This window comes from Trachemys scripta, chromosome 6 (genome assembly GCF_013100865.1).
Source record: "Trachemys scripta elegans isolate TJP31775 chromosome 6, CAS_Tse_1.0, whole genome shotgun sequence".
NCBI classification, from domain to species: domain Eukaryota; kingdom Metazoa; phylum Chordata; order Testudines; family Emydidae; genus Trachemys; species Trachemys scripta.
The window spans coordinates 114,557,042-114,584,935 of NC_048303.1; the positions used below are offsets into that span (position 1 = coordinate 114,557,042).

The 27,894-nt window shown below is 41.4% G+C and overlaps 1 protein-coding gene across 1 annotated transcript in view; it reads left to right on the plus strand.

The window, feature by feature from the left end:
• The window catches only part of SVEP1 (sushi, von Willebrand factor type A, EGF and pentraxin domain containing 1), a 172,050-nt gene that overhangs the window by 44,736 nt on the left and 99,420 nt on the right, over positions 1-27,894 (plus strand). Inside the window, exons 4-8 of the mRNA XM_034774932.1 lie at positions 9,734-9,892; positions 10,172-10,351; positions 15,064-15,243; positions 20,579-20,776; positions 27,220-27,338. Of these exons, the coding sequence (XP_034630823.1) occupies positions 9,734-9,892; positions 10,172-10,351; positions 15,064-15,243; positions 20,579-20,776; positions 27,220-27,338 (836 nt within the window). The remainder of the gene's footprint in view (positions 1-9,733; positions 9,893-10,171; positions 10,352-15,063; positions 15,244-20,578; positions 20,777-27,219; positions 27,339-27,894) is intronic.

The following is a 27,894-nucleotide window of genomic DNA, read 5'->3' on the forward strand; positions in this document are numbered from 1 at the left end:
ATGTAGGAAATGCTCCTTGAGGCACATATGCACAGCCAATCTCCTGTCAGTTTCACTGGCTCTGCTAATCCATTACACCTTTAGGGAGCCAGGCTGCAGTGGCTTACAGATTATTTATTTATATAGTTATTCATTCATTCATTCATTCATCAAGGACCTGTGGGATAGGCCTTCACATTAGGGATTTCCTTGAATTTTCATGCACCCAGGCTGTGCCCTGGGCACACAGCTGAAATACAAAAGCAATGCCGCTTGAAAGCCATGTCCTCACCAGAAGTCATGGGGAAGGCTTGGGGTCAGGGAGTTTGGTATATGTCGTTTAACACACATGCCCACTGTCCTGGGTGCTCCACATCTGGTCAAATGATTCATATCCCTGACAAGAGTATTTTGTGTGGCAGGCATAAATAAAGTGTATGGGACCATTGCTAGTATGCGTAAGGCCCCATATTTGTATTGCTTTTGTTCTTGTCTGTGTTAAGCTTACTGAGGGCCTGAATTTGGCTTATAAAATTCTCAAGCCAGACTTTCTCACAGCTAGGAATACAAATGTAAATATGGAAATGCTAGCAAATCATAATATACTGTCATTTATTAATATTCTTTTTCTCATGAAGGTTTTGCGTTCCACATAGTACAATCTCTCCATTTAAAGTAGGAAGTCAGGTCCACCATAATGTCCAAATACCATTTAAAATGTGAATGACTTCAAAACAGAGCAGTTAAAAAGACTACGCCTGCCAATATTTGCCAACTTTTACTAGCAGTGAAGGCATGATGAGTGTGATGCTGGCAGACCAGGTGCCAGATCTTGCCAAAGCTGTAAGGGTCAGCTGAGCACTAACAAATTAATAGCTTGATTCCAGCCCAGCTCACCTGGCATGCTAGTATTGTTCAACATAGATGTTAGACTTGTAAGAATGTGTTTTGGTGTTTAGGCTCTATGGAATGCTTGTAAGTTGCTGCATGCGTTAATCTTACTTGGAATGCCTGTATCCCGTGCAATAAGGTGATATATAAGTTTTGCTTTATAACTGCAAAAATGCCTGCTCTGAACCTGTGAACCCTGTCAGGAAGGGAATTGTCCACTGCCCATAAAGAACAACTATCAAAATTAAATGGGCCTTTGTGGAATATTATGATACAAAGACTTGGTTAATGGCCCTCTCACACCCATGAAGGTGCTATGTACAAGAAAGCACATGTATCCCATGCACTTGAAAGCTGGAAGAAGAGGGATAAAATAGGGACACACAAATATTCTCTTTCTTTTGCTGTTTTGACTCTCACAGAATTGGAGCTAGGAAACAGAAGCAGAGATCACAAGGGTCAACCTGGGTTAGCCCTAAAAGGCATTCATTGCTGACAGATTGCTACAACTCTGTCACCTTTTGAAACCATAGACTGTAACTCATTTGTGTGTCTATGTTACCCGCTTTAACCTCTAAATAACTCTCATTTCTTTTTCCTAAAATCTTTAGTTAGTTTTACTATAGGTTTGGCTACAAGTGTTGTCTTTGATGTGAGATCTGAGGTACAAATTGACCTGGGGTAAGTGACTGGACTCTTGAGACTGGGAACAACCCAAATCTTTTATGATCTTTGGTGTATGGCAGCCAACTATCACTAAGTCCAGTTTGTCTGGATGGCAAGATAGACTGGAGAGCCCAAGGGGACTGTCTGTGACTCCCTGGTAAGACTGTTATAGTGCTTCAGGAGTTCACATTTGTTACTGGGTTGGTGAAATCTAATTCTAGAACATACAATCAGTTTGGGGTGTCTGCTCTGCTTTTTGGCAGTCTGCCCTGAGGTTGGCACTCATGATCGTGAACCACTCCAGATGGCGTGACAGTGAGATTTATTGTTCTAGAAGTTTTTGCCTTTAATTTGCTACTGCCAAGGCACAAGGAAAATTTTGGGGTGAGGCGGCAAACTAACTACTCACATAAGGCTGGATGGTGCAATTCTTATGATTATTTTCTGTCACAAATTAATATTAGTAATTCTTAGTCCCATTGGTTTTATGATACTACTCGTGGCAGAAAGGTAGTACTCAATAGGCCTGATTCTGCTCTCACTGACATTGGTGTAAATCAGGAGTAACTCAGGTGAAGGTAGTGGAATTGCACAGGTGTAAGGAAGGGAATCCCAGCAAGGATTAAGGTTGCAGATTTGGACCCGCGATGATCAAAATGATTTCATCCCTATGGGCAGAAGTGAGTTTTTACATTGCCCGCTGATTCTCAGCTCAGCCCAGTGGAGTTGAGAACTAAAGATGGTTGGAGCTACATCATGTGTACAGAGCGGTCCCATTTCAGTGTCTAAATGGCTCAGGTTCATTCTTGACAGATGAGTGTATATTGTATGGTAAGTTCCTATAGGATAGTGCAAAGCAGATTGCTGTCAAACCCACTAATAGATAAGCCTTTAATCTGATCCGTTATTAGCATCAAATGTGGAAAGTACAGTTAGTTGTATGGATTACTTACAAAATGTAATTTAGTTAACTGAAGAAATTATGCATTTTAAACCATGTGAAATCTATTAAATTAATCTTTTAATCACTGAGTCTGATTCTCCTCTCTTACATTGGAGTAAATCGGGACTAACTCACTGAAATTGCTGAATTACACTGGTGTTACTGAGAAGGAAATAAGGCCCTGTCTCTCTCAGGAGTTTAGTAGATTTGAATTTTTAAAGCAAAACTACACATCCACAATTTTTATTCATATATGCAAATGAAAAACTTTGATGCTAATATATAGAGAAGATATATTCTCCCCTGTAGTCTTGTGCATTAAAATCCCCATACTATCCTGTGCATGAAGTATTTGCTGGAATGTTACCTTTTACAAATTGGCTTTAATTTGTCACTTTTTTAAATTTTTCATAGGTAAAAAAGTGACTCAATACTGCACCCTTAAATATTCGATGAAATCTGTGAAATCTGTGTAGTTTTATATTTGCACTTGACCGTGTTAAATTGTTCCAGATGGATGATTTAAAATATTAAGTTAGTAATTATAGCAGATCTTTGAATGCAGCCAGAGCAGAATAATTGATATTAAAGTCTTCCCTTTGATTTTTGCAGACCTTACTAGGTTTCTGTGTTTCTAGTTCAGGTTCAGGCAGGGTTTTAGCCTATATTTCTGCCTACTTAAGTGTCGTAGTGTCTGTTATATGCGTCTTTCTAGCAATCATATGTCAAATTTGCTTTCTAGAAATTTCTTTATTAGGAAAAAAACCCACAGATGGATGTGGAATAAAAGTAGGCAGTCCATTTATGAACTTGAATATCATCAGCAAGATGTAGGGGACTCACGAACATAAGAGGCACATGGGACTTTCTTTGTGGGAGTTGTTTATCCAAGGAAAGAGTATGTGAGGGGGAGAATGCAGAGACAAGTCTGGCTGATGTTTTTCCATAACTCTTTCCCCAGTAATGGTGCTATGGCTATTGTAATATAGTTTATTTCCAAGGATGGGTTTAAATACATACATACATACATGCACACACACATAGGCGCCAACTTTCTCTGGCACCGGTGGATGCTCCCGTGCCCCCCGCCATTGGCCCCGCCCCGACTCCACCCTTTCCCCGCCCCTGACCCCGCCCCATTCAAACCCGTTCCCCAAAGTCCCCGCCCCAACTCCACCCCCTCCCTGCCCCTATTGGATCCTTTCCCCAAATCCCCGCCCCGGCCCCGCCTCTTCCCCCAGCGTGCCACGTTCCCCCTCTTCCCCCCCCCTGCCCCGCGAAACAGCTGTTTCGCAGCGCAAGCACTGGGAGGGAGGGGGGAGAAGCAGGACGCGGCGGTGCGCTTGCGGAGGAGGCGGAGCGGAGGTGAGCTGGAGCAGGCGGGGCAGGGCAGGGAGCTGCCGTTGGGTGCTGAGCACCCACCAATTTTTTTCTGTGGGTGCTCCAGCCCCAGAGCACCCAGGGAGCCGGCGCCTATGCACGCACATGTACACACACACACACACAGCCTATCATGCTGACCAATATTACATTTTTTTTTTAAATTAATGGAGATATCCCATCTCCTAGAACTGGAAGGGACCCTGAAAGGTCATCAAGTCCAGCCCCCCGCCTTCACAAGCAGGACCAAGTACTGATTTTGCCCCAGATCCCCAAGTGGCTCCCTCAAGGATTGAACTCACAACCCTGGGTTTAGCAGGCCAATGCTCAAACCACTGAGCTATCCCTCCCCCATAATATTGTCTCATTGTTTCCTTGTACTCCTCTGTCTGTTTGTATCCTCATGCTGTCTCTTGTGTTATAGTTAGATTGTAAGGTCTCCGGGGCAGGGACTGTCTTTTTGCACAGCACCTAGCATGATGGGGTCCTGGGCCAGGACTGGGGCTCCTAGGACTACAATAATATAAATAACAGTAAGTGTTTCAGTCACATACCCTTTCCCTCAACTCTGCCGGCAACAAACTCTATGATGGAGGCTAAGAGGAGTGGAGTGGAGGCATAGAGCATAAACTTAAGCGTTACATGTAACAGCAGTAACACACAAAACACACACACATACACAAATTGGCAGATATTCATCATTTCACCTATGCTAGTTGCTGTTGGTGACAGCTGCAGAATTAACAGAATCCTTAGATAGTTACAGAGCTAGAGGAACACTGTTCAGTACTCCTAACTCTGAATGCCTGAATACGCCTTAAGCTTTTCTGACACTTGACAGGCATCTTCTTCCTCCCAGTCATGGGAAGAAGAGGGAAGAGAGGACCCTCCCACACACTTCCCTAGTATACACTTCCCTGGTTCCATGTCAGGTTTTTTGTAGGCCTCATGGCAGAGGGGAGTTTTAAGGAGGGCTTTGAAGCACTATAATGACCACAAGCTTTGTGAATGTTTACATGGAGCTTCTCCCAAGCATGAGGGGCAGCATGGGAGAAAGCACGGAGGTGCTTGTTTGAAAATTTAACAAGCGGGTCATGGAGCCAGCATCATGGGTCGAGCATAACTCCACGACAGTCTAGCCATCCCCAGTTGCCAAAAAAGCTCCTGTGTAGCCTGTTGCAGTTGGGCTCAGGCCTGAGGTGATTTTTGTGTACGAAGTGTAAATCCTACTGATGGAGTTATTTCATCTAGAGACTGGTGGCTGTTTAAGACCAAGAGAAGTTTGTGTTCGGTGTGTGGTTTCATAGGTGAGACTTGTAAAGATTGAGGCTTGTATCCTGATGTTGTTGATAGTAGTGAGACTTCTGCATCTGGAACGATATGAGTGGGATAGACCCTGTCACAGTAGCAAATGTTTCAATTATAAAGAAGACATAAGGACACTTGGTGATATTAGCTTTTCCAATGGGAAGAAACTCCCTTAACAATGTCAGTAGTCTCTTGCAAATGTGCTGGCAAAAATCCATTTCTATTTGGAAACCTCAGCTAAAAATAGCCAGACTTGCCATGTGCCTGGCCGTTTTTTACAAACAAATAACATTATTTGCTTATGGCTTTGACTCAACCTAGCTTTGAGGAAATGGTTCTTTCTAAAATACAAGTTGCTAGCTCTTCACACAAGATGGTTGAACCTTCAAATTTCCTTTAGAAGGAAAAGTCAGAATTTTTTTGCAAATGAACTGTTTTTGTTAAGACGCCTTTTTTGCAGGTCCTGAAAACCTAACGCTGGTAGCTCTAGCTCAAGACTTGCTCCCAGCAGACACTAGGCAAGCTCTTCCACACACCTCTGCTAAGGCACCCCAAAATACTTGGCTACCGTGCTTTTTTTCTTTTACGCCTTTATGGCTCACCTGAGCAGGAACTGCTGGCTGTGTTTTGGTTTGCGTGATGATGCACTTGAAGTTTCACAAAGGACTGAACTGAAATTACCAGCTACAAAACACAATTCAGTTTGAACCCAGAGGTGAAGCAACAGTAGCAATATGTAGCTGACTGGAAACCGTCATCTGAATCATGGGAGAACAGGTTTCCCAATGCTCTCGTGCTCTCACATCTTATCTCCAGCTTAATGGGGATGGAAAGGACCAGTAAGGGGCCCAGGAGAAGTCTTTGAGGGTGTGCTACTCTCAGATTGAGGGAAAGGACAGGTCACCAACTTAGAGGTCACTGTCCAGAGAGATATAATGGCCAGCCATTCAAACAAACTGGATGGGACTGCCAGCTAACAAGCCATCCCCTGAACTGCACAGGAGCAGATGACTGCCTTCTGAAGACATTAGAGAAGACTAAAACAGTCACTGGAACAACCCCCCTCCCAAAGTATAAAAGGGGATTGCCCAGAGATTGTAAGAGGAGGATCCTTTTAAAGACATTCAGATTGGAATGTTGTTTATAGATTCAAGGCCAGAAAGGACCATTATGAGCATCAGGTCTGACCTCCTGTAGAATACAGCCCAGAGAACCTCACCCAGTGAATCCTGCATGGAGTCTAGTTCCACCACATCATTGACTGGACTAGAACATACCTTTTAGAAAGTCCTCCAATCTCAATCTTTAGAGAATCCCACTTACGGAGAAGCCACCACATCCTTCCATGCTCTGTTCCAATGGCTAACTTCTCTCACTGTTAAAAATGTGGGTCTGTTAAAACTCCAAAGTACGAAAATCATCTGGATATTGGATTATTCACTTGCACCTGCCAGGAAGCCTATTAAGAGAATTGTTGTGTTGCTGCTGTTATTGCACAAAGTAGTGCAATTTCCATTACAATAGGTTGACAATGCCATGAATACTGCAGTAAAGGCAATTTCATTGAAGTGTCTTTAGCGGTGGTGGGTAATTGTACTACACAGTTGTTCATTTTCAGTGGTAAAGATTTCATTTTTCTAAAAAGCTTAATCTGGGCAGATATCCTTTGTCATTAAGGAGAAAACCCAGTTTAATGTTTATTAAAACTATTTATATGCAATATCAATAAAGATCCTGAATATAGAGTGGATGCAGAGGCGTAGCGAGCGCCCTCCGTACCCTCTGACCGGAGGGGGTCCCGCTACGGCCCTGAGTGGATGGCACTTTCTTGCTCATTTTATGCTCTCATAAAAGAGCGTGTTACTTTTAATGAACTCACAAGGGAACTAGAAGCGGCTGACGGCAAAAATATGATGTAATTAAATGGCATTTTTGCAAGTGTTTTCTTAAAAGTCACTTAAAAAAGAATTCCTGTTGTAGTTGTGAGTAAATTTGCCTTCCAGTCTTCCCTTAGCAAGATGCAAATTGACCTTCTAAAATGTTTTGATCTTTAATTACTTCCTTTCTTATTTAAGAGCTTTCATTTGGAATTTTAAAGAGCCATTCTACAGCATAGACCCAGCCAGCCAGCTTGCAACACACTGTATTACATCACTTAATATTTTGCACCATTCAATCATTTTATCACCTACTTTGAAATTGAAGCTGCGAACTTTCAAAGAGAGAAAGAAAAAATATGATCTGTGGAAAATATTCAAGAAGCGACCATGTTCAAGAAAATAAAGCTCTAAATATTCTAAGCTATATTTTTCAATGCGTAATTTACCAGATATGGCTGACTGGATGGTGATGGCATGTGTGTGTTTTGGGGGGGGGGGCAGGGGAGAGTAGAAATCTATTTGTCTTAATAAGACAAATGTCAAAGGATTAACTTTTAAACTCACTCAAAGTATAGAATTGGTCCAATTCTGTCAAAATAAAAAAGATATTGGCACAATCTGAGACCTTCAGGAATTAGACCTCTAATACTTGAAAAAGCTAGGAAATATTTGGTGCTGGAAACAAAAGACATTTTAAAGAATTTAAGATTGGACACATTTTTCTGGACACAGTTCTCCGGAAGCTACAGAGCCGGATTCGCCATTATCCTGTACTTTATGCAGCTGTTTACATCAGTGCAAAGGGGCTGTAAAACACTTCTAAATCAGACTGGTATGTTTTGTATCCACTTTGCACTGATGTAATGACTGCACATAATGCAGGACAATGGAGAATCTGGCCCATAGTCTGTAAGAGAAGTTTAAACAGAATAATAAGTGGTAAGCATTTAAACTAATAGACTTCTGTCTGAACTTCAGCTTTCTTTAGGCTTGTTGCAACTTTTCATGAGTCTCATAGCTCAGAAAGTAATTTCTTAGGCATCAGCATCTTAGAGGGAATGCAGTCTAAGGTACTTATGGCCCCAATTACCATAGTGTGTGGGTGTCTCACAATCTTTAGTGTAAAAAGCAACAGAGGGTCCTGTGGCACCTTTGAGACTAACAGAAGTATAGGGAGCATAAGCTTTCGTGGGTAAGAACCTCACTTCTTCAGATGCAAGTAATGGAAATCTCCAGAGGCAGGTATAAATCAGTGTGGAGATAACGAGGTTAGTTCAATCAGGGAGGGTGAGGTGCTCTGCTAGCAGTTGAGGTGTGAACACCAAGGGAGGAGAAACTGCTTCTGTAGTTGGATAGCCATTCACAGTCTTTGTTTAATCCTGATCTGATGGTGTCAAATTTGCAAATGAACTGGAGCTCAGCAGTTTCTCTTTGGAGTCTGGTCCTGAAGTTTTTTTGCTGTAAGATGGCTACCTTTACATCTGCTATTGTGTGGCCAGGGAGGTTGAAGTGTTCTCCTACAGGTTTTTGTATATTGCCATTCCTGATATCTGACTTGTGTCCATTTATCCTCTTGCGTAGTGACTGTCCAGTTTGGCCAATGTACATAGCAGAGGGGCATTGCTGGCATATGATGGCATATATAACATTGGTGGACGTGCAGGTGAATGAGCCGGTGATGTTGTAGCTGATCTGGTTAGGTCTTGTGATGGTGTTCCTGGTGTAGATATGTGGGCAGTATATTCATCCTCACAACACTCTTGTGAGGTAGGGCAGTGCTGTTGTCCCATTTTACAGATTGAGGAACTGAGACAGAGAGAGAGAGAGACTAAGTGACTTGTCCAATGTCACACAGGTAGTCTATGATAGACTAAGGAATTAAACCCTGGTCTCCAAAGTCCCAGACTAATGCCCTAATAATTGGACTATCTTACCTCTCCTGTTTCTGCCTCTGTTAGCCCATACTTTTCTGTGTCTATTCTCTGTCTCTTGACAACATCTCTTAAATATTTCTCAAGCACATTTGCACACACACACAGTTAAAATTCTAGAGTAGAGTATAAACTACTTTAAAGGCTTTGGGGAGTAATTGTTTTGATTAATTGCTCTATGTGCTATGATTCACACCTATATATAGCATAGCATCTAAATCGTGAAGTCAGATGCCGGATTCTGCGAATTCAGTATGCCGAGAATTTTTATTTATTGAGCCTGATCCTAATTTTGGCATATTTTGGAAACCTTGGCTTGATTCTGATCTCATTTCTACAAGTATAATCCAGGAATAACTCCATAGTGTCAATGGAGTTACACAAATGTAAAACCAGAGTGAGGCTCCTTATGTAGAAAGTAAATTATGGTATTGATCCAAAACCCACTGAAATCAATGGAAAGACCTCCGCTGAGTTCAGTGGGCTTTGGTTCAGACCCGATACACACTAATAACTTTATAGACATACATAGGTCCTGCTTTGAATTTGAATTAATGATGTATAAATAGAGGAGGAAGGGGAACAACAAAAGCATAGCTATTAAACACGCAATTTGGTCATCCCCATACCTCAAGATACCTAAAAAGGAAGTGTGCAGTAAAAAATCCTTAGAAAAATTGGTAGTCCAGTGAACGTTCAGAAAGGATGGAGTCTCACCTTTTCTTCTTCTAAAAGTCTTCTTTTTTATTTGATAGCTTGCCCATCAGGAACATATAAACCTGAAGGTTCACCTGGTGGAATCAGCACTTGCATCTCTTGTCCTGATGACAACCACACCTCTCCCCCTGGAAGTACCTCCATCAAGGACTGTGTTTGCAAGGATGGATATCGTACTGCAGGACATGCCTGTGAACGTAAGTCTTTCCAAACAGAGAACATGAATAGAGAGGAAAGGCACATTAGGACGCATAGACTGTGTAATCTTAGCCCTTTTTGGACTGTTTCACTGAAATGAGATAGTCAAGCATCTGTGGGGTTTATTATAGTGTTTCATATGCACGCCCTCAAAAGCATAGATACTATAAATTAACAAATCAAACCAGCCAAATTAAAGACGTAAACTAACCAAGTGGGAAATGAAATGAAAATAATGCTTCTGGAATCTCTAACCCTGTTGTTGTATGATTAATTAGTTGTCCACTGCCCTGAGCTGCAGCCCCCGGAAAATGGTTACTTTATCCAGAACGTCTGCAACAACTACTTCAACGCTGCCTGCGGAATCCGATGTAAAGCAGGATTTGACCTAGTGGGAAGCAGCATCCGGCTGTGTCAGCCAAATGGCCTCTGGTCTGGTTCAGAGACCACGTGCAGAGGTATGAAAGCCATTTCTTTGGAAAAAGCTTGTGACGCAAGTTGTTTTGTTGTTAATGATGGTTTGAGGTTTGTTGGTTTTGTTGGTTTTGCTGGCTTAGAGTAAACCCCAAATGAAGGAATATTCAAAAGGAAAACCCCATAATGAATATTTTATCTTCTGGTTTACTAAAATGGAGGAAGAAAACCTTCAATAAGAAATGCAGAGTGGTATCACCTGCTAGAGAGCCAAACCTTGGTAAACATTCCGCATTGTCCTCTTATACACACCTATTCTGTCTATTACTAACTTTCCTCACGTGACACCAGTGGAACTACCAGAATAAAATTAGGGTTGTAAAGAAAATTATGGCTAGTAAATAAGGATTTGCAGGATGCGGGGTTTCAGAATACCCATGAGGGATCCATCTGTTGGATTAGATGCACATTGGCATTGGAACCCCGGGGCATAAACTTCAACAAAGAATATTGCTTCCAAATTTCTGATTTATGATCCTTGGGTTTATCATGTGAACGAAAAAAAATGGAAAGTTCCAGGCCACATGTATAATCTCAGAAGAGTTTTGAATGTGGTTCCATTGGACAATGACTATTTCCTGGAGGTTGAAAGTGAGGATATATTAACTGGAAAGGAGATAATCAGAAGGAGTGATTGAAAATGGCATGACTGGGAATAGGGAGAGGGGCTGAAAAAAAGTATTTATCCAAAGAGGGCCTCCTGGAGTGCTAATAATTACATTTGAATGTTGCTTTAGTGGATCAGATCACAATTCCATCTTGCCTCTGGCTGTGGCCTAATACATGATGTTTCAGAGGGAGGTATCCACCTTCCAGTTCCACCAATGCACATGCAGGACTCCTTAACCAGTTGTGCAATTCTACAGAGGATGTGGGATTCCTTTCTGACCTCCTACAGGCACTTATGGACTGAGGCTGCTCTTCCACCTTTCACAGCCCGTTTGGAGAAAGGAAGCTTGCAGTCACGCACTGGCTGGTGTGCAGGTCAGGTTACATTTAGAGAAAGGATGCGTGGTGGAGACAAGGGGAATGGACAGAGCCAGAGACATGCTTATATAGCAACCCACCAGAATTTGCATAACAAATTGCTGCATGGTCTAATGCTGAATGTTGCTGAATTTACTGTCCCCCTGCAACTTCCAGTGACCCTGGAAGGGGTGAGAGCTTGCAATGGAAAAAATATGTTGCTAGTACTTTGGGACAGGGAAGCAAGATCCATGGGATTTGGCCATGTCATTCCACGAGGCAGGCTACAGAGTGAAATAGTTTGAAAATCCAGCTGTAGGCTGATTGGACTAGTGGGAGAGCAGGTCTCCATGAGGCTGTCTCTTGTACAAAGGAGTCCTCAGAATGAAAAGGCTGGAGAGCCCCTGGACTGGAGCATAAAGAAAGGACTGATCAGTTTTCACTCTAATCATCTAAAAACGTTAAAATGTATGACTGGCACAGAAAACCTTAAATTATAGTGAATAAATGAAGACTCGGCACACCACTTCTGAAAGGGTGCCGACCCCTGATCTACAGGATTATAGTCTCCACACAGAGAAGTGGAACAATCTTAAGCCCCCACACAGACACTTTTAGGGGAGACGCTATTCTGTCTTCCGGTTTTTGGGTGAGGGGTGGTTTATTTTTTCTGCAAGGCTTCACCGTTTTCCTTTTAATGAAGCATTTGGCTTTAACGGAGCCAAAGAAGTTATCCCTCTGCTTTGAGCTGTTATCTTCATGTGGTATTAATTTCCTTTGAAGCATCTAGAGGATATCCTGTTTTTTTTTCCCCTCTCATAACACATCATGTTGAAGTGCCTAATAAAAAAAAAATCCAGCCTTAGCATATGCCGTGTCTGCTGTTCTCCATCCATACAAGAAACCATGCTGTAGACGAGAGCAAGATCAAAGGCACCGTTTATGGGCTGTCTCATTAATCCCAACAGTATTTTATCACATCAATTATGAAAGGACACCAAAGGATTTTAATCCCTTCACACTGCTTTCGGTTTTGACATTAAACATTCAACATTTTGGCATTTTTGCGCTACTTAGCTGAAATGTGTCCTGGCTGTGATAAGTGATGCTTAGACCCATCAGCGCACCTTCTGCAATTAGCAGCAGCTAATATAAAATTAGGCTAAATACTGTCCAACTGCAAAACACCCATTTAATCCAGAAAAATTTACTATAACAAAATTCTAAAGGCCAACAGAATATATTTTAATGCACATTTATGGGAATTTTTAGTGATTGTGGATTGATAGTCCTCAGGTCAAGAGGATGGTCTTGTGGTTAAGGCACTAGGCTGCAGTTTGGAAGATCTGGATTCTATTTCTGGTTCTTCTACACATTCCTGCTGTAAACTTACAGAGGCTAAGTTACTTGCCTGTGCCTCAGTTCCCCATCTGCCAATGGAGCTAATAGTATTTCCCTACCTCATGGGGGTGTTGTGAAGAGTAATCCATTAGCCTTTGAGAAGTCTAGATCCTGCATGGCCTACACACCCAGTACTCCCTCTGACTTCAGTGAGAGTATGGGATGCTCAAGAAATGTGGGATCAGGGCTCTGGGCCTGTAAGCATTCTGTGTGTGTATGAGAGAGAGAGAGACTAGAGATGGGGGAAAGTTTATTTAAGTTTTGTCAAATCTTGTTGGCTGGGTTTTGGTTTGGGGTTTTGTCTGGATCCCATTTAATTCAAAAGCTTAGTGTTTGGGGAGGAGGGTGAAGGGAGCATGTGTTTTGGCATATGTATGAGCAGTAAGTCCAAATGTTAGGTGGGCTATAGCCCAGGAGACCAATAGATCTTGCATGCTCGTGCTCATACTCACTGGAATGGAAACAGAGGTCTCCACTTCCCAAGTGTGCCCCCTTAGAGGGGTGAGGGCTAGAAGATCAGAATTGCAAATCCCCGTGCTTTGCTGCTCCCCAGAATGATGTTTCAAAGGGAGCTCCCTCCCTCCTGTCTAGAACATCAGTGGGAGGGGTAGCCCCTGTTCTGATCCTTCCACACTGGAACACAAGGTTAGTAGTGTTGCTGATGGTGAGTCATAGCCACGTCACCCTGAAAGGAACAGAACAATGGCCATGCATTCCTTCCACACCAGCAGGTGAGCAGGACCTGATAACGGGTGCAAGGAGGCACATGCTACCACCTGTGAAGGTATGTAGCCGTGGTCACCTGGTGAGCATTTCTCCAGTGCTTCCAGATTTATTCCAGCTGCCTCCCTAATGCCTCTAAGACTGATAGTTTGCAGTGCCCACTATATACACTACCACAGCTGTGGCATTAAAGGCCACAGTAGAAAACATAATACCATAGTAGCCTATTCTCTTTGCATGACAGATTTGCATTAGAGTTGTAATATGTTTACTTAGTGCAATTAAGGTAAAGAATAATAGAAAACTAGTCTGAAGAGCAACACTTTCTTTAATTCATTAAGAGTCTAGTGACTCTAGTCTAGAGTAAGTTTCCTGATCTCTTTCATTCTAGAAAAACCTGTACATACACGTGAATCGGAGGGGTTGGGGGAGGAGGGGCAGTGTTCTGGACCTGAGTGAACACAAGGCAGTCATAATGCCTAGATGTTACGCAGCTAACTGTGTTGCCACTCCTTATTTTCTGGTCAATAGTTGCTACAAATCATGCAGTTTTTTTCCTGATTTGTTTATATCCAACTCTCTCAGAAAGAAACTAATTTTTGTAATTGCTTGAGACTTGTAATCCTGGCTGTTGGTACAGCTGGATTTCATTTGATTGATAACTGATTAACTTTGTTCTCTTACTATCTTTAGGAAGACATGTAGTCTGTTGGGTCAATATGTACAATTATACACACATGTTTTCTCATCAATATGTGCAATAGACTACTGGAAAAAGGAAAGAAAGCTGCCAAGTTTGCTTAACTTTGAACTTATTTGGAAAGAAAGCTAGTAGTTTGACTCCTACATTGGCAGGGGGTCACTTGGTAAAATCAACATTCTTAACCACAATATAGGAGTTACCCAGGCCACTGCAGTCATGACTCATTCAGGCCTTGACCTTCCACTATCCAAGTTGATGGAAGTCATGGAAGCAGGGTCTAGCGCTTAAAAAAAACAGTAGATTGGAGAACTGGAGCTTCCCCCGCCCCCCCCCCTTTTTTTTTTTGTACTGTTCAGTTGTGCTACTGCTTAATGTGTTAGACAAGACTGATGCACGAGATTACATTTAAATTCCGTGATCTTCTGGAGTTGATTTTAGTTATGTAATAAATTGGTGTCAAGATGTAGCATTAGCAATTGAGCAATTTAAAAAAACAAACAAACTGCACACTCAGCCAAACTAACACTGTCTTCTCATTCAGCATCAGTCAGTAACTCCTCCCAGAGCTAACTGAACAAATCTTCTTAGTTACACTTCCGTCAACTTCATTGACTGGATATGGACCCAGATTTCCCAATGTGACGTCTTAAAGAGGCCTGGTTTTCAGAAAGGGGTAAGCACTCACCTTGTGAAAATCAGGCCCCTGTAAGGTGTTTTAACATAAGCACCCAAAATCACTGGTCACTTTTGAAAATATTGGCTCCACTTATAAGCCCAGATTACCAAAATGTTATTTTCACTGTATCCATTTAAATGACAAAGGGTTTTAGAAGTGACCTTTAAACTGTCTGTTGTTCCTCTCTTTATGGTGAAAACGTAACATGCTTGTTTTACCATTTGCAGTTCGAACGTGTTCAAAACTTCACACACCTGAAAATGGACGAATTAATTGTTCGTCAGGTGATATCTCATACAAGACAGTGTGTTTTGTGACCTGTGATGAGGGCTATGAACTGGAAGGAAACTCCCAACTCACCTGTCAAGGAAACTCTCAGTGGGATGGAAAGGAGCCAGTGTGTGTGGGTATGTTTTTGGTCGTTGCGTGTCTGTTCACATAGAACCATGTCTTGAGGAGGGATTGATAATGGGATAAGAAAATGACCTCTAGATTGCTGGTTGAAATCCAGCTGTGATATCTAAAAGTCGCTCCTCTCCTGTGGCTGTTTGAAATGAATTAGTGATCACAGTCCAGTTTCTGGTAGACATGGCTCTCACACAGAAGAGGGCAAGGGTGAATCTCTGGGGAGACTCAATTACCCTCTCAGAGCTAGAGATGCTCCCACCAGCTAAAGATTGAGGCATGCTGGCAGCATGGGGGAAGCTTAAGCAACTGCTGCCTCCTTTGTTGGAATTCCCAGCACAGAGGCCAAGGGTTGAAAGGGCTGAGGACGCTTTTACTCCTTCAGGGGAAACTTGCTGGTCCCGTTTGAAGCACACTGGTGGAGCAGTGCGGGGAACCGTCCGCTGCTGGTGCCTGCCCAGGACTTGCTATGTGAATAAGTAGAGGACTTTAGACTCCAGGATTACCAGTCCAGCACTTTTCATGAGTGCTGACTTCACAGGAAAATGTTAATAATAATAATAATAATAATAATTTTTAAAACCCAGTGAAAATACAGAAATCATGAACATAGAGCCTGACTTTTCAGAAGCTGGGCTTGTTTGGTGCTCCTGAAAATTGTGGGTGCAGTTAATGTCATCGGTAAATTTTGTACCTACATGTCCAAATGACCTACATTATGCCCATAATTATTTGTAATTCAAAAACTACAGGGACAAAAATGGGGACCCTGGGAGGGCAAGGCTGAACATTGAGCCCTCGGTGTAGATACATGCTTTCAAAACATCATGAAGATAAATTCATAAATTTTGGATATTATTTACACTAAGTACATTAGGAGCCCGATCTTGCTCCCAGATCAATGGGAACATTTTATTTAACTTCAACAGAGCAGGCCTGGGCCCTGAAATGCCATTGGAGGATTACTATTTGAGGACTTACTTTACTTTGTCATTTCTTAATTTGTAATGATTATAATTCAATTCCATTATATATCAAAAAGCCGCCTCATGCTGTTTGATATTATTTGACTCTTTTGCATAATCAAGCGGGTTATATGAGAGTTTTTGCTGGATTTCTGAGTCACCCAAGGCAAGGCTTTGTTCTTGTTGGTCCCAAAAATCCAGTGTAAGAGTTTCCTTTGATTGTCCCATTGCAAAAAGCATTAGCTGAAACATCTGGGCTCACTCCTGCCATGGCTGCACACAAAGATACCTTGTATAAATCCCCCACGCAAGGAAAGCAGATGTGAAATTCCACTCATGGAATGATTGCAGGATCATGAAAATGCTAACCAGAGTCCTAATAGCACATTTTAGAAAATTGTTCCCCTTACTGATGTTCTAAATTATTACTCTCACTGTTAAAAATGTGCACCTCACTTCTAGTCTGAATTTGACTAGCTGCAGCTTCCAACCATTAGGTCTCATTATGCTTTTTTCTGCTAGATGAAAAAGCATGTACTATCAGTAGGGCTCCGTGTCTGTCACGGTGATCGCGGAAGTCATGGATTCCACAACCTCCGCAACTTCTTCAGAGGAGGGTGCGACAGGCCCAGGGGCCACCCAAAGCAGCTGGCTCCGGGGACAGCCACACCAACCACTGCTCCAGCGGCCCCGGTGCCTCCTCCCCCAGTACCCCTTATCCCCCCCCAAGATTTAATCACAGGTATTTTTAGTATAAGTCATGGACAGGTCACGGGCCGTGAATTTTTGTTTATTGCCCGTGACCTGTCTGTGACTTTTACTAAAAATACCGGTGACTAAATCGTAGCCTTAACTGTTGGAAATACTTCCCAGCATAGGTGCTTGTAGGCGGTGATCAGGTCATCTGTTAACCTTCTCTTGGTAAATTAAAAAGATTTTTCTCCTAAGTCTCTTGCTAGAAAACATGTTTTCCAAATTTCATGTCATACTTACATCTCTTTTCTGAATCCTTTTACATTTGCAACATCCTTTTTGGAAGTATGGTCACCAGAACTGGACCGAGCATTCCAGGAATGGCCTCACTAATGCTATGTTATAACAGTTATTCTGGGTTGTTAGGGCCCAATTAGTTTTACCTGCCAAATACTGTAGGTTTTTTTTCCTAAAAGTGTGTGTGTGTGTTACATGTATTTTTATTTCAAGCAACTTTTTATTGAAGATGTTATTGTAATGAATTGTCTTGGATTATTATGTTACATTATATTCTGTTGTCTAAAATTTAAATATTTGATAGGCATGAAAACTTCTTTTTTTTTCTAACTTGCAAAAACAAAAGTTAATATTTCTCCACCACTAAACTCTTTTATCTCTTTCCCTCTTGTATTCCACTGAAGAATGGTTTATAGCCAACATCTTAGATTTAGTGTACATCAGGAAATGTTAGTCTCCTCATATTATAATGCTCTGTACAATGCCCATGATTACTGCGGGATTACACGATTTGTTGGCATTAATGCCAAGGGCACTGATGCCATCTAGTGTTGAAAGAATTAGTGTGCCCACTTTTTAAATGTGTTTTGGCCAATCTTCATCCTCAAGGTTTATGTATAAAAGGAAGAGGAGAGAGAGGTCAATTAGTGCCCTGCTGTTCACTATTCTTTTTGTCCATCAAAATTCACCTGTTAATTTATTAACTGTGTACTATACTCATTTGGTTTCAGTCAGCTTCATGTGATGCACTGTTTTACAGACATGGGACAGATTTTGCTTTTTCATATGCTGGATTTGTACCCTGTATTTCCATCGGCATGAGTAACTGAGATCAAATTCTGACCCATCCGGTGTTAAATTATTTTATATTTATATACATTCACAGAATCATAGATTGATGGGACCAAATTCTGCTCCTATATACACCCTTTTAAATCCAGACTTATTGGGTCAGATCCTAAACCTGTGTAAATCACTGTAGCTCAGCTGAAGTCAGTGGAGCCAAGACCGTTTATACCAGCTGCGGACCTGGCCCACTGAGAGCAGAGGACCTGTAGAATTGTAGGAGTCAGAGATGAAAAAGATCTATTAGGCTATCCTGACCTTTTCTCTAATAATACAGGATTGCTCCTTATATAGTCTAGTGTTTGTCCTAAGTGCTGGGACTATCACCACTTCCTCAGAAGACTATTCCACTTTTCCTTGTATTCAGCCTAATTTTCCTTTTCTCGATTTCTTCTCTTCACTCCTAGTTATATATCCCTTTGTACCACCCTACACAGTTCCTCTTCTCTTTGTGTTTGTGCCTGTCATTACATCATTATGTTCCTTCCCCTAAATTGTCACTTATCCAACCAGCTCATAATTTAGCTCTTTTAATTTTGATTCCCTGATTATTTTTGGTGCTGCTCCCCCTCCAATTTGTCAATAGCTGTCCCATAAAGAGGTGCCCAGAAATGAGCACCATTTTTACTAATGGAAATAGTTTTAAGTTTTAAGACAATTATTCTGTCTAAAATGAATGTGTATACACTCAAGGCCTCTGCAGACTGTCAAAATGACAACAAGATATGAAGTATTATTATTAATAGTTTAAACTTTAATCTTAATTTTTCAAAAGCAAGAGTTCCAAGGGCAGGAAATGTTTATAATACTTAGATTCTTTCTTTATAATAAGTTTTGTAGAACTGACAGCTTTTCAAGGACTTGACAAAGACATTTTTTGTCTAGATATTAACTGTTCTGAATCGGAATCCTTTCTACACCATCAAACGTCACGTAAGGAATGAACAAGGCTCCACCATCCCTATCTGTCCTGGGAAGCATTTTGCATATCCTCTATGTGAAGTCTCATAGGCTTTCCCTCTCTGAGTAGTGTTCAACAGAGGGATTCTTTCAGTCAGCTCCTTTGACATGTTTGACCAACTACCTAATGACACGCCTGCCATGGCAAACTCTTGCTTCATACATGTCTTAACACATGTCCCAGATATTTCCATCTTCTTTTCTGGAGAGCTTTGGAGATGAGAAGTTGCTGAACTCTGTGATGAATCTTGGAGCTATACATTCATTCCATTTAATACTTAGCATATTCCTGAGGATTTGCTTTGGAAGGCATATTAATATTTCAAGGCACATTTATTGAAAATACATGTCTTGTACAAATTCGGTATCCACCTTTTACCGTATTTGCCCAGCTCTACACGACAACAGTAAAAATTGCATTAACTGCCTGAAATAATAAACATGGCTGGTTGAAAAACAGGATAAAGTGTTGGTGAAAATGTAGTCATTTCCCTTCCTCCTTCCTCCCACCCCATTTTATTTTTGGAAATTTCAAATTTTGATTAATTTTTTCTTCACAATTTTGAAAATATTTGACCTCCCCTAGTCACAGAACATTTCATAACATTAAGGTACGTTTTTGGTCCCTGCAAATCCATAGTCAACATTTGCTAAACTTGGAACTTTACGTTTACATGGAAACCAGCCAATTGTTCTTTGGTTGCCATGTATAGTTCCCTGAGTTCCGGTTCATATTTTAGGTTTGAACAAAATCAGATATCAGCCTATAATAATTTGAAACTGGATGTAGGTTCACTTACAAGCCATTTCACAAACACAAAGTGATTGAGCATGTAATGAAACCTGAAATAAACAAATTTTAATGACTTTTTTGTTTTAGTAACGTTGTTGTACCTCTTAGTTCTCATTTCATGGCATTGTAGAAATGGTTCTTTGTAGTTAGTGTGCAGCAAACTGCTCATAATGACACTTCAATATCTGTATTCTGAGAATGAGACAACAAAATAGGAACAGGTGAAATTAATAGATTCTTGTACAAAACTATGGTGTGATTCCAGCAGCAAAAAAAAAAAAAGGTAAATGGTGAATTGAAGAAAAAGGAGCAGACCTGATACAAGGGGGTGGAGCCAAACCTGATTTGTCTCATGAGGATATTGCCAATGGTTGTAATTTACTGAAAGAGAACTCCTGCAACCAAAAGAACTCACCTGAATTCCAGCACCTATTTCAAATGTCCATAAAAATCCAATCTGAGTTTTACCTATTCTTGTCACAGGGGGAAGTCTCAGTAGTAAAATCAATGTTTGGCCTTCAAAGCACAATGTAACTCATTCAATACAAGGAAGATAATAAATATAACAGAATTTTCCAGGCTATCTGAAACATTTTATCCTTCATAAAGGCTGAGTGAAAAATACCTTATTAGTAGAGATCGCCAATGGGGCTGAGTTGCAGTGAATTTTAGAACAAGTTTCAGATTCTTTTCTACATCCTATTATGGGGTTCTTAATTGCTGGTAACTTTGGATGTGTGTATTTTCTGTGTCCGCTGACATTTGTGTGTTTACTTCCTGTAGAGGTGCATTGCCCCATCTTCCAGAAACCTGAGAGTGTGACAGTACATCCATCAAGTTGTGGACAAGAACCATCAAAATCTGGAACAGTGTGCCAGTTGAGCTGCCCCCGGGGATTCACCTTGTCTGGGGTTAGAGAAGAACTGAGATGCACTCCTTCTGGGAGATGGAGTGAAAATGTCCAAAAGGCTCTATGCAAAGGTATAGACCTGAACAATAATTTCCACTGCAAGTAGATGTGGGTTCAGAGGGAAGGGGATTGCAGAGAGACAGATAAAGATGTGTTTGAACCTGAGGCAAAGCCTGATTAAAGTGATCTTCAAAATGTACTGCTTCCGCTATTGCCTGACAATAGAATTTAATATTTATTAGTTCAGCAAGATTGTTCAGGTACATTTATGATGCACCTCACCATCAGTCAGCCCTCTGGAGACCATCCCAGGTTTCCTGTTTTGTTGGGGTTCGTGGTACTATGTGACTTTAAGGCCTGGGAGAAAAAGTTAAATTATAAATTGAAGAATGAAGAGGAGAAAAACCTAGGCTTTAGAAATGGCCAAAGTGAAACCAAACAATATAATAACAGTAAAAATATCAATGGGATAGCATGTGTTTATATAGTTCCTTTTATCTCAAGGTTCCTTAAGTGCTATGGAAACTTATACTAATATGCATGATATATGAAGGTGTTTAATCCCAGTATATCAGAGCACCCTCTGGAGTGAGGCACTAGCCAGGGCCGCCCAGAGGATTCAGGGGAACTGGGACAAAGTGGGGGAGCTGCGGTGCTTGTACTCACCCAGCGGCGGTCCGGGTCTTCGGCGGCGGGGGGGGCCCTTCAGTCGCTCCGGGTCTTCAGCAGCACTGAAGGGCCCCCCCGCTGTCGAAATGCCGCTAAAGACCTGGACCACCGCCGGGCCAGGGCTCGCGGGGCCCCTGCGGGGTCCGGGGCCTGGGGCAAATTGCCCCATTTACACCCCCTCACCCCCCCGGGTGGCCCTGGCACTAGCGCTTTTTAACAGCTTACTACTCAAAACTTTAGGGCACACAGCGAAGAATGCTGTAATTAACTGAAGCTGCACATGAAGCTGCACAGGAAGTGTAGATGGTAAAAATGTAATTACATTAGTATGAATTTGGCCAGGGCTCTGGCATGAACACCGAGCTCTTTCAGAAAATATTAGATTTTTTTTTTTCATACACAAATATACTTTCAGTTTGAATGCCTGGCATTTTTCTCTGTGACATTCTGCACCTGAAACAGAATGGAGGGCCTAACAGCAGAGAGGCAGGTAGACTCTTTAGAAATGTAAAGGCACATTACAAAAAACAGTTATAACAGTTGCTTAGCACATCACTACAGAAAGTGCTACAGGATTTCTGTTGTTTAATGGCCATAAGTAGTGAGAACCCTGATATTACTACTTATCCTAAACACCACACCTCCAGCAGCATAATGATCCCTAGTGTGCTGTTTCAGTATTGACTTGGAGGGTAGAGTCCCACCTACTGAATCAGCAGCAACCTCCATGCTCCTGGAAGTTCTTCCATGCAAATATGGACTAGGCATAACTTATAATTAGGGCTGTCAATTAATCGCATTTACCTCACACGATTAACTAAAAAAAAATTAATCACGATTTAAAAAATTAATCATGACTAATTCAGTTTTAATCGCACTGTTAAACAATAGAATACTAATTGAAATTTCTTCAATATTTTGGATGTTTTTCTACATTTTCATATATATTGTATTCTGTGTTGTAATTGAAATCAAAGTGAATATTTTTATTACAAATATTTGCACTGTTAAAATGATAAAAGAAATAATATTTTTAAATTCATCTTATACAGGTACTGTAGTGCAATCTCTTTGTCGTGAAGGTGCAACTTACAAATGTAGAGTGTTGTTGTTGTTGTTACATAACTGCACTCAAAAACAAAACAATGTAAAACTTCAGAGCCTACAAGTCCACTCAAACCTACTTCTTGTTCAGCCAATCACTAAGACAAACAAGTTTGTTTACATTTACAGGAGATAATGCTGCCCTCTTCTTATTTACAGTATCACCAGAAAGTGAGAACAGGCGTTTAAATGGCACTTTTGTAGCTGGCATTGCAAGGTATTTACGTGCCAGATATGCTAAACATTTGCATGCCCCTTCATGCTTCGGCCACTATTCCATGCTGATGACACTCATTAAAAAAAGAATGCATTAATTAAATTTGTGACTGAACTCCTTGGGGGAGAATTGTACAGCTCTGTTTTACATTCTGCCATATATTTCATGTTATACCAGTCTCGCATGATGACTCAGCACGTTATTCATTTTAAGAACACTTTCACTGCAGATTTCATAAAATGCAAAGAAGGTACCAATGTGAGATTTCTAAAGACAGCTACAGCACTTGACTCAATGTTTAAAAATCTGAAGTGCCTTCCAAAATCTGAGAGGGACGAGGTGCGGAGCATGCTTTCAGAAGTCTTAAAAGAGGAACACTCTGATGCAGAAACTACAGAACCCAAATCACCAAAAAATAAAATCAACCTTCTGCTGGTAGCATCTGACTCCGATAATGAAAATGAACATGCGTCGGTCTGCTCTGCTTTGGATTGTTATCGAGCAGAACCTGTCATCAGCATGGACGCATGTCCCCTGGAATGGTGGCTGAAGCATGAAGGGAAATATGAATCTTTAGCACATCTGGCACGTAAATATCTTGCAATGCCGGCTACAACAGTGCCATGAGAATGACGGTTTTCACTTTCAGATGACATTGCAAACAAGAAACAGGCAGCATTATCTCCTGCAAATGTAAACAAACTTGTTAGTCTGAGCGATTGGCAGACCAAGAAGTAGGACTGAGTGGACCTGCAGGCTCAAAAATTTTACATTGTTTTATTTTTGATGCAGTTTTTTTGTACATAATTCTAGATTTGTAAGTTCAACTTTCACGATAAAGAGATTGCACTACAGTACTTGGATTAGGTGAATTGAAAAATACTATTTCTTTTGTTTTTTTTACAGTGCAAATACTTGTAATCAAAACTGTACACTTTCTATTCTGTGTTGTAATTGAAATCAATATATTTGAAAATGTAGAAAACATCCAAAAATATGTAACTAAATGGTATTCTATTATTGTTTAACAATGCAATTAAATCACACGATTAATTTTTGTAATTGATTGACAGCCCTACTTATAATATCTGATGGGATCACACCACAAGGTGACAAGGCTGTTTGGATCAAGATGAAGCCGTGTGTATTGAGACCAGGCACCCAAGGTCTACTGTGATGGGCAACAGTGTAAAATCCTAAAATAAGAGATATCAGTAGTCTCTGAAAGCTGAACGTCTCTAGTGAAGATGAGGGCAGTTGCAATCTGTTGAATTTTATACAAAGAAAACATGTCCCTGCTTAGTTCTCTTTGTTGTTTTATGTAGCCAAAATACTTCACTTATCCAAAATAATCTGTTTGCTCACTGCCTATTATTAGCCTTTCTTCAGAACTTCACTTTTAACTGGAACTTGCTACAGCTGAAAGTCCATGGTCCTGGGAGTGTGAAACACAATTGGAAGTTGTTTCAAAGAGTGTGCTTGCTATGAAAAATTTCTTCAAAGGAAGGCAAAGTAGCTTGTATTTATTGTTCATGCAGTCTTCATCATGGAATTTTAATTACCGGAGTTATAGTTTGAAATGTAAATATCTCTAGCAAAGTAATAAGAGGCGTGAGTTCTTTAGCTGGTTTAAGGCCTCTCGGGCATAAAGGGTTCAGAGGTGAACGTTGTTGTCGTTGCCTAGTGAGACTGGAGACCATTTATCAAAGAGCACTCCAGTAATGAAATAATCCCGCTGCAGTGTTTGGAGAGGCTCCATGCCAGGATAACAAAGTGCTTTGGGTTTTGTGAGAGTAACTGGGGACTTAACTGTTGTTGGCCGTGCAGCACAGATTGTACCCATTGCTAGTGAAACAGAAACTCTCTGAAACTGGAGAAGGCCATTTGTCACATGTGGAACCTTTGTTTAGCAGCAGAAATTAGTCAAGAGCAGCCATTCAGTCAGAGCACACTTCCCTTGGAGTCAGTTCTAGACCATGCCCCAGCATGGTGCTAGAAAGCACTGTTCTCTTGCTCTAATTAGATGTAAAGTTGAGGTCTCACACACCTGTGGACATAAAAGCTCCCATGGCACTTGTTGTAAGAGGAGAGGTGTTAATCTTTTACATTAATCAAATTTTTACTTTGGTAATTACATTCTGTCTGCTTAAGTTGCCTCATGCAGTTTCAGTTAGGCATAATGTTCTTCTATGCTCCTATCCTAAAATAATGTTGTTGTGTACCGTTAATAATACTAAACAACTTTTCAAATTCTGGCCAAGAGGGTGCTGCCTTTCAGTGGTAGGTTAAGTGAGCCATCTTTCAGGGATGTTGTGAGCTTAACTAGTTAATAGACTCCATCCTTGTCACGCAGGACTCCATTGGAGTTTAGTCATTGACTTCAGTGGGAAGAGGAATTTGAAGCCATTTTTATAAAGATGCGTGAGTTTTTCAGATGAAAAGTTATTATAATAAATAGTTGGAATACCAAATTATTTCTGTCCACCTCTCACTCTCATCTCCATGAGCCTATTCCCAACGTGCCTCCCTTATCTCTGGCTACCTTCTCTTTAGAGGGGACCTAATTATGGGGCATATTAATTCATACTGTGAAACATGCCAAGGTTTGGCAAACCTCAGAGAAGACTTACGCTGGTCTGAATTATTTCCCTCCAATAGCAATCCCACCATCTCCCTCGCGCATGCACACTCACTCACAAACATATGCACATCAACACGCGCACATTATCTATAACATATCCTGGAACATTAGCTCATGGGAGACCCTGTGTAACCCCCGCGCCTCCTGGGTTTGGTGCCCTGTCCCATGTAGTGGCACCGAGACCACTTATTAGAGAGAGATTAACAAGTCTGCTCTACAGCCTTAGCTAATGGCCATGTGGCTTTTAGCTCATGCGGTAGAGGCTCATGCACTAAGCTCCAGCGGTCCCAGGTTCGATCCCGCCCGCTGACGACCGGGGTCTGTCAGTGTTACACCTGCACTGCTCCTTCCCTTCTAATGTCTTCAGGGATGGCCTGCTGACCTATTTCCTCATCCACTTTTTTTTGGTGGTTCAGATTGTGGAGGCAGCCCCTGAGCTAGTTTTCCACCCGCCTCTGCATCCATATGAAATGTCTTCCGTGATGATGCAGAAAACCCACCCCTTGCATTCCACATCAGCAGGATGGAGAATATTCTGGTTTCAATGCTGCCGTTTTAAGTAGTTTTCCTCATTCTTAGACTGAGACGCTCCAGAATGCTCCTCACTAATAGGGAACTCCTGAGAGCTATTGGAATAAAAGGTGGGGCCTGTGGTGGGAATAGGAGATTTTTGAGTGGGGAATAGCTGGGATGAGTCACTGATTTAGTGATGAAATGGTCAGGTTTCAACAGGATTTACTGGAGTTTCACTTGATTTTTCGGGTTCATGTGAAAGAACTCTTGATGACAATAGGCCAGATCAGGGGTCAGCAACCTTCGGTACGCAGCCCATCAGGGTAATCCAGTAGCGGGCCATGAGACATGTTGTTTACGTTGACAATCCGCAGGCACAGCCACCGCAGCTCCCAGTGGCCGTGGTTCGCTGTTCCCAGCCAATGGGGGCTGTAGGAAGTGGCGTGGGCCGCAGGGACGTGCTGGCCGCCGCTTCCTACAGCTCCCATTGGCTGGGAACGGTGAACCGCAGCCACTGGGAGCTGTGGGGGGGCCGGGCCTGCAGACGGTCAACGTAAACAACATGTCTTGCAGCCCACCAGCGGATTACCCTGATGGGCCACGTCCCGAAGGTTGCTGACCTCTGGGGCCAGATCCTTAGCTGGTGTGAAGCAATGTGACTCTATTGCCTTCAGAGAAGTTATGGCAATTTATACCTGCTGAAGATTTGTCCTGATGAAGCTGCCATTCGGAGTTCCCCAAAGTTGTGTGAATACAACAAACTGCTGGGTTTCGATAGTTCTTCTTGGGAATGCTTGTCTTCTAGGACTGAATGTGCTTTTGTTTGAGAAAATGAAGTATTTATAAACAAAAAACATAGAATTACACTGACTTTGCAAATGATTATAAGCAAAACTGTAGGTGTCATTTTGATTCTCCCACCTTCCCACCAGAATCCCCATAAAACAAATTTTTGTGCCAGGACGTTAAAAAATGGTGTATTTTTAGGGTAATTAAAGCTCAGTCACTTTTGATATGAGTTCATAACTTGTTGTCAAGAAATAGGGGAATAAAGTAGCCATTCCTCATCGATGAATCGATGTGTTGTTTTAATAAAAGGCAACTGTAGTGTTAAAGCAAACCCTCATTCTGTTAGTATTATCTGTAGTATAATAACTCCTAGAATCCAATGGCTCTGTACAAAAATATAATGAAGAGACAGTGCCCATCCTGAAGAGCTTGCAATCAAAGTGTAAGAATATAGGTAAGAGGTGGAGAAAGCAAACAGGTGCAAAATAATGAGATGATACTAGTCACCTTGATAAACAATGCACACAGCAAGCCAGCTGAGTAACCATTATTGATTTTTTTCCTCTCTCTCTCTCGATTAGATTTTGAAGCTCCTCAAATCAGCTGTCCAGACAATATTGAGGCCCGGACTCTGGAACATCATAACTCTGCTAATATTAGCTGGCAGGTTCCAATAGCAAAGGATAACTCTGGAGATGAGGTAGAGCTAAAACATATACATTTTATTTTGATGCAATCCCTTTTCAGGTAGCTGTTTTAGAGCTCTCAAATGTCGCTAAGCCATTAGAATATCTTGTTTCTTGGTGAGAAGAAGTAGAGAGAACTGTTGTAAACTAGTATCTTCAGAATTCAGCATTTTCTCTGTTAGATTTATGTGGTTACTGAATACCCTGTACGGTGTTTTTATATGCATACAGTTCTGTACAGTTAATTTATGCAGTCAAAAGAAAGAATGGCTCCTTGTTTATGAAATACAGAACAGCACTTTAAAAAGGAGCTCAGAATATGAAGGAGTTTAGTACTCTGCCTTCCATAAGATCGGGTCCTTCCTCAAGGAAGTAAACCAACTCATAACACTCAAAGGCTAAAAAGAGCCCACTGTGATAAGTGAAAACTCATCACAGCACCATACAATTAATACGATCCCATTTCTTTACCATGATCAAGCGTCATATACAGGCCAGCAACTTCCACTGAAGTAGGTGGTGGTGTATTAATTTAGATGGACTGTCCAGGCCAAAGGTGCTAACATAATC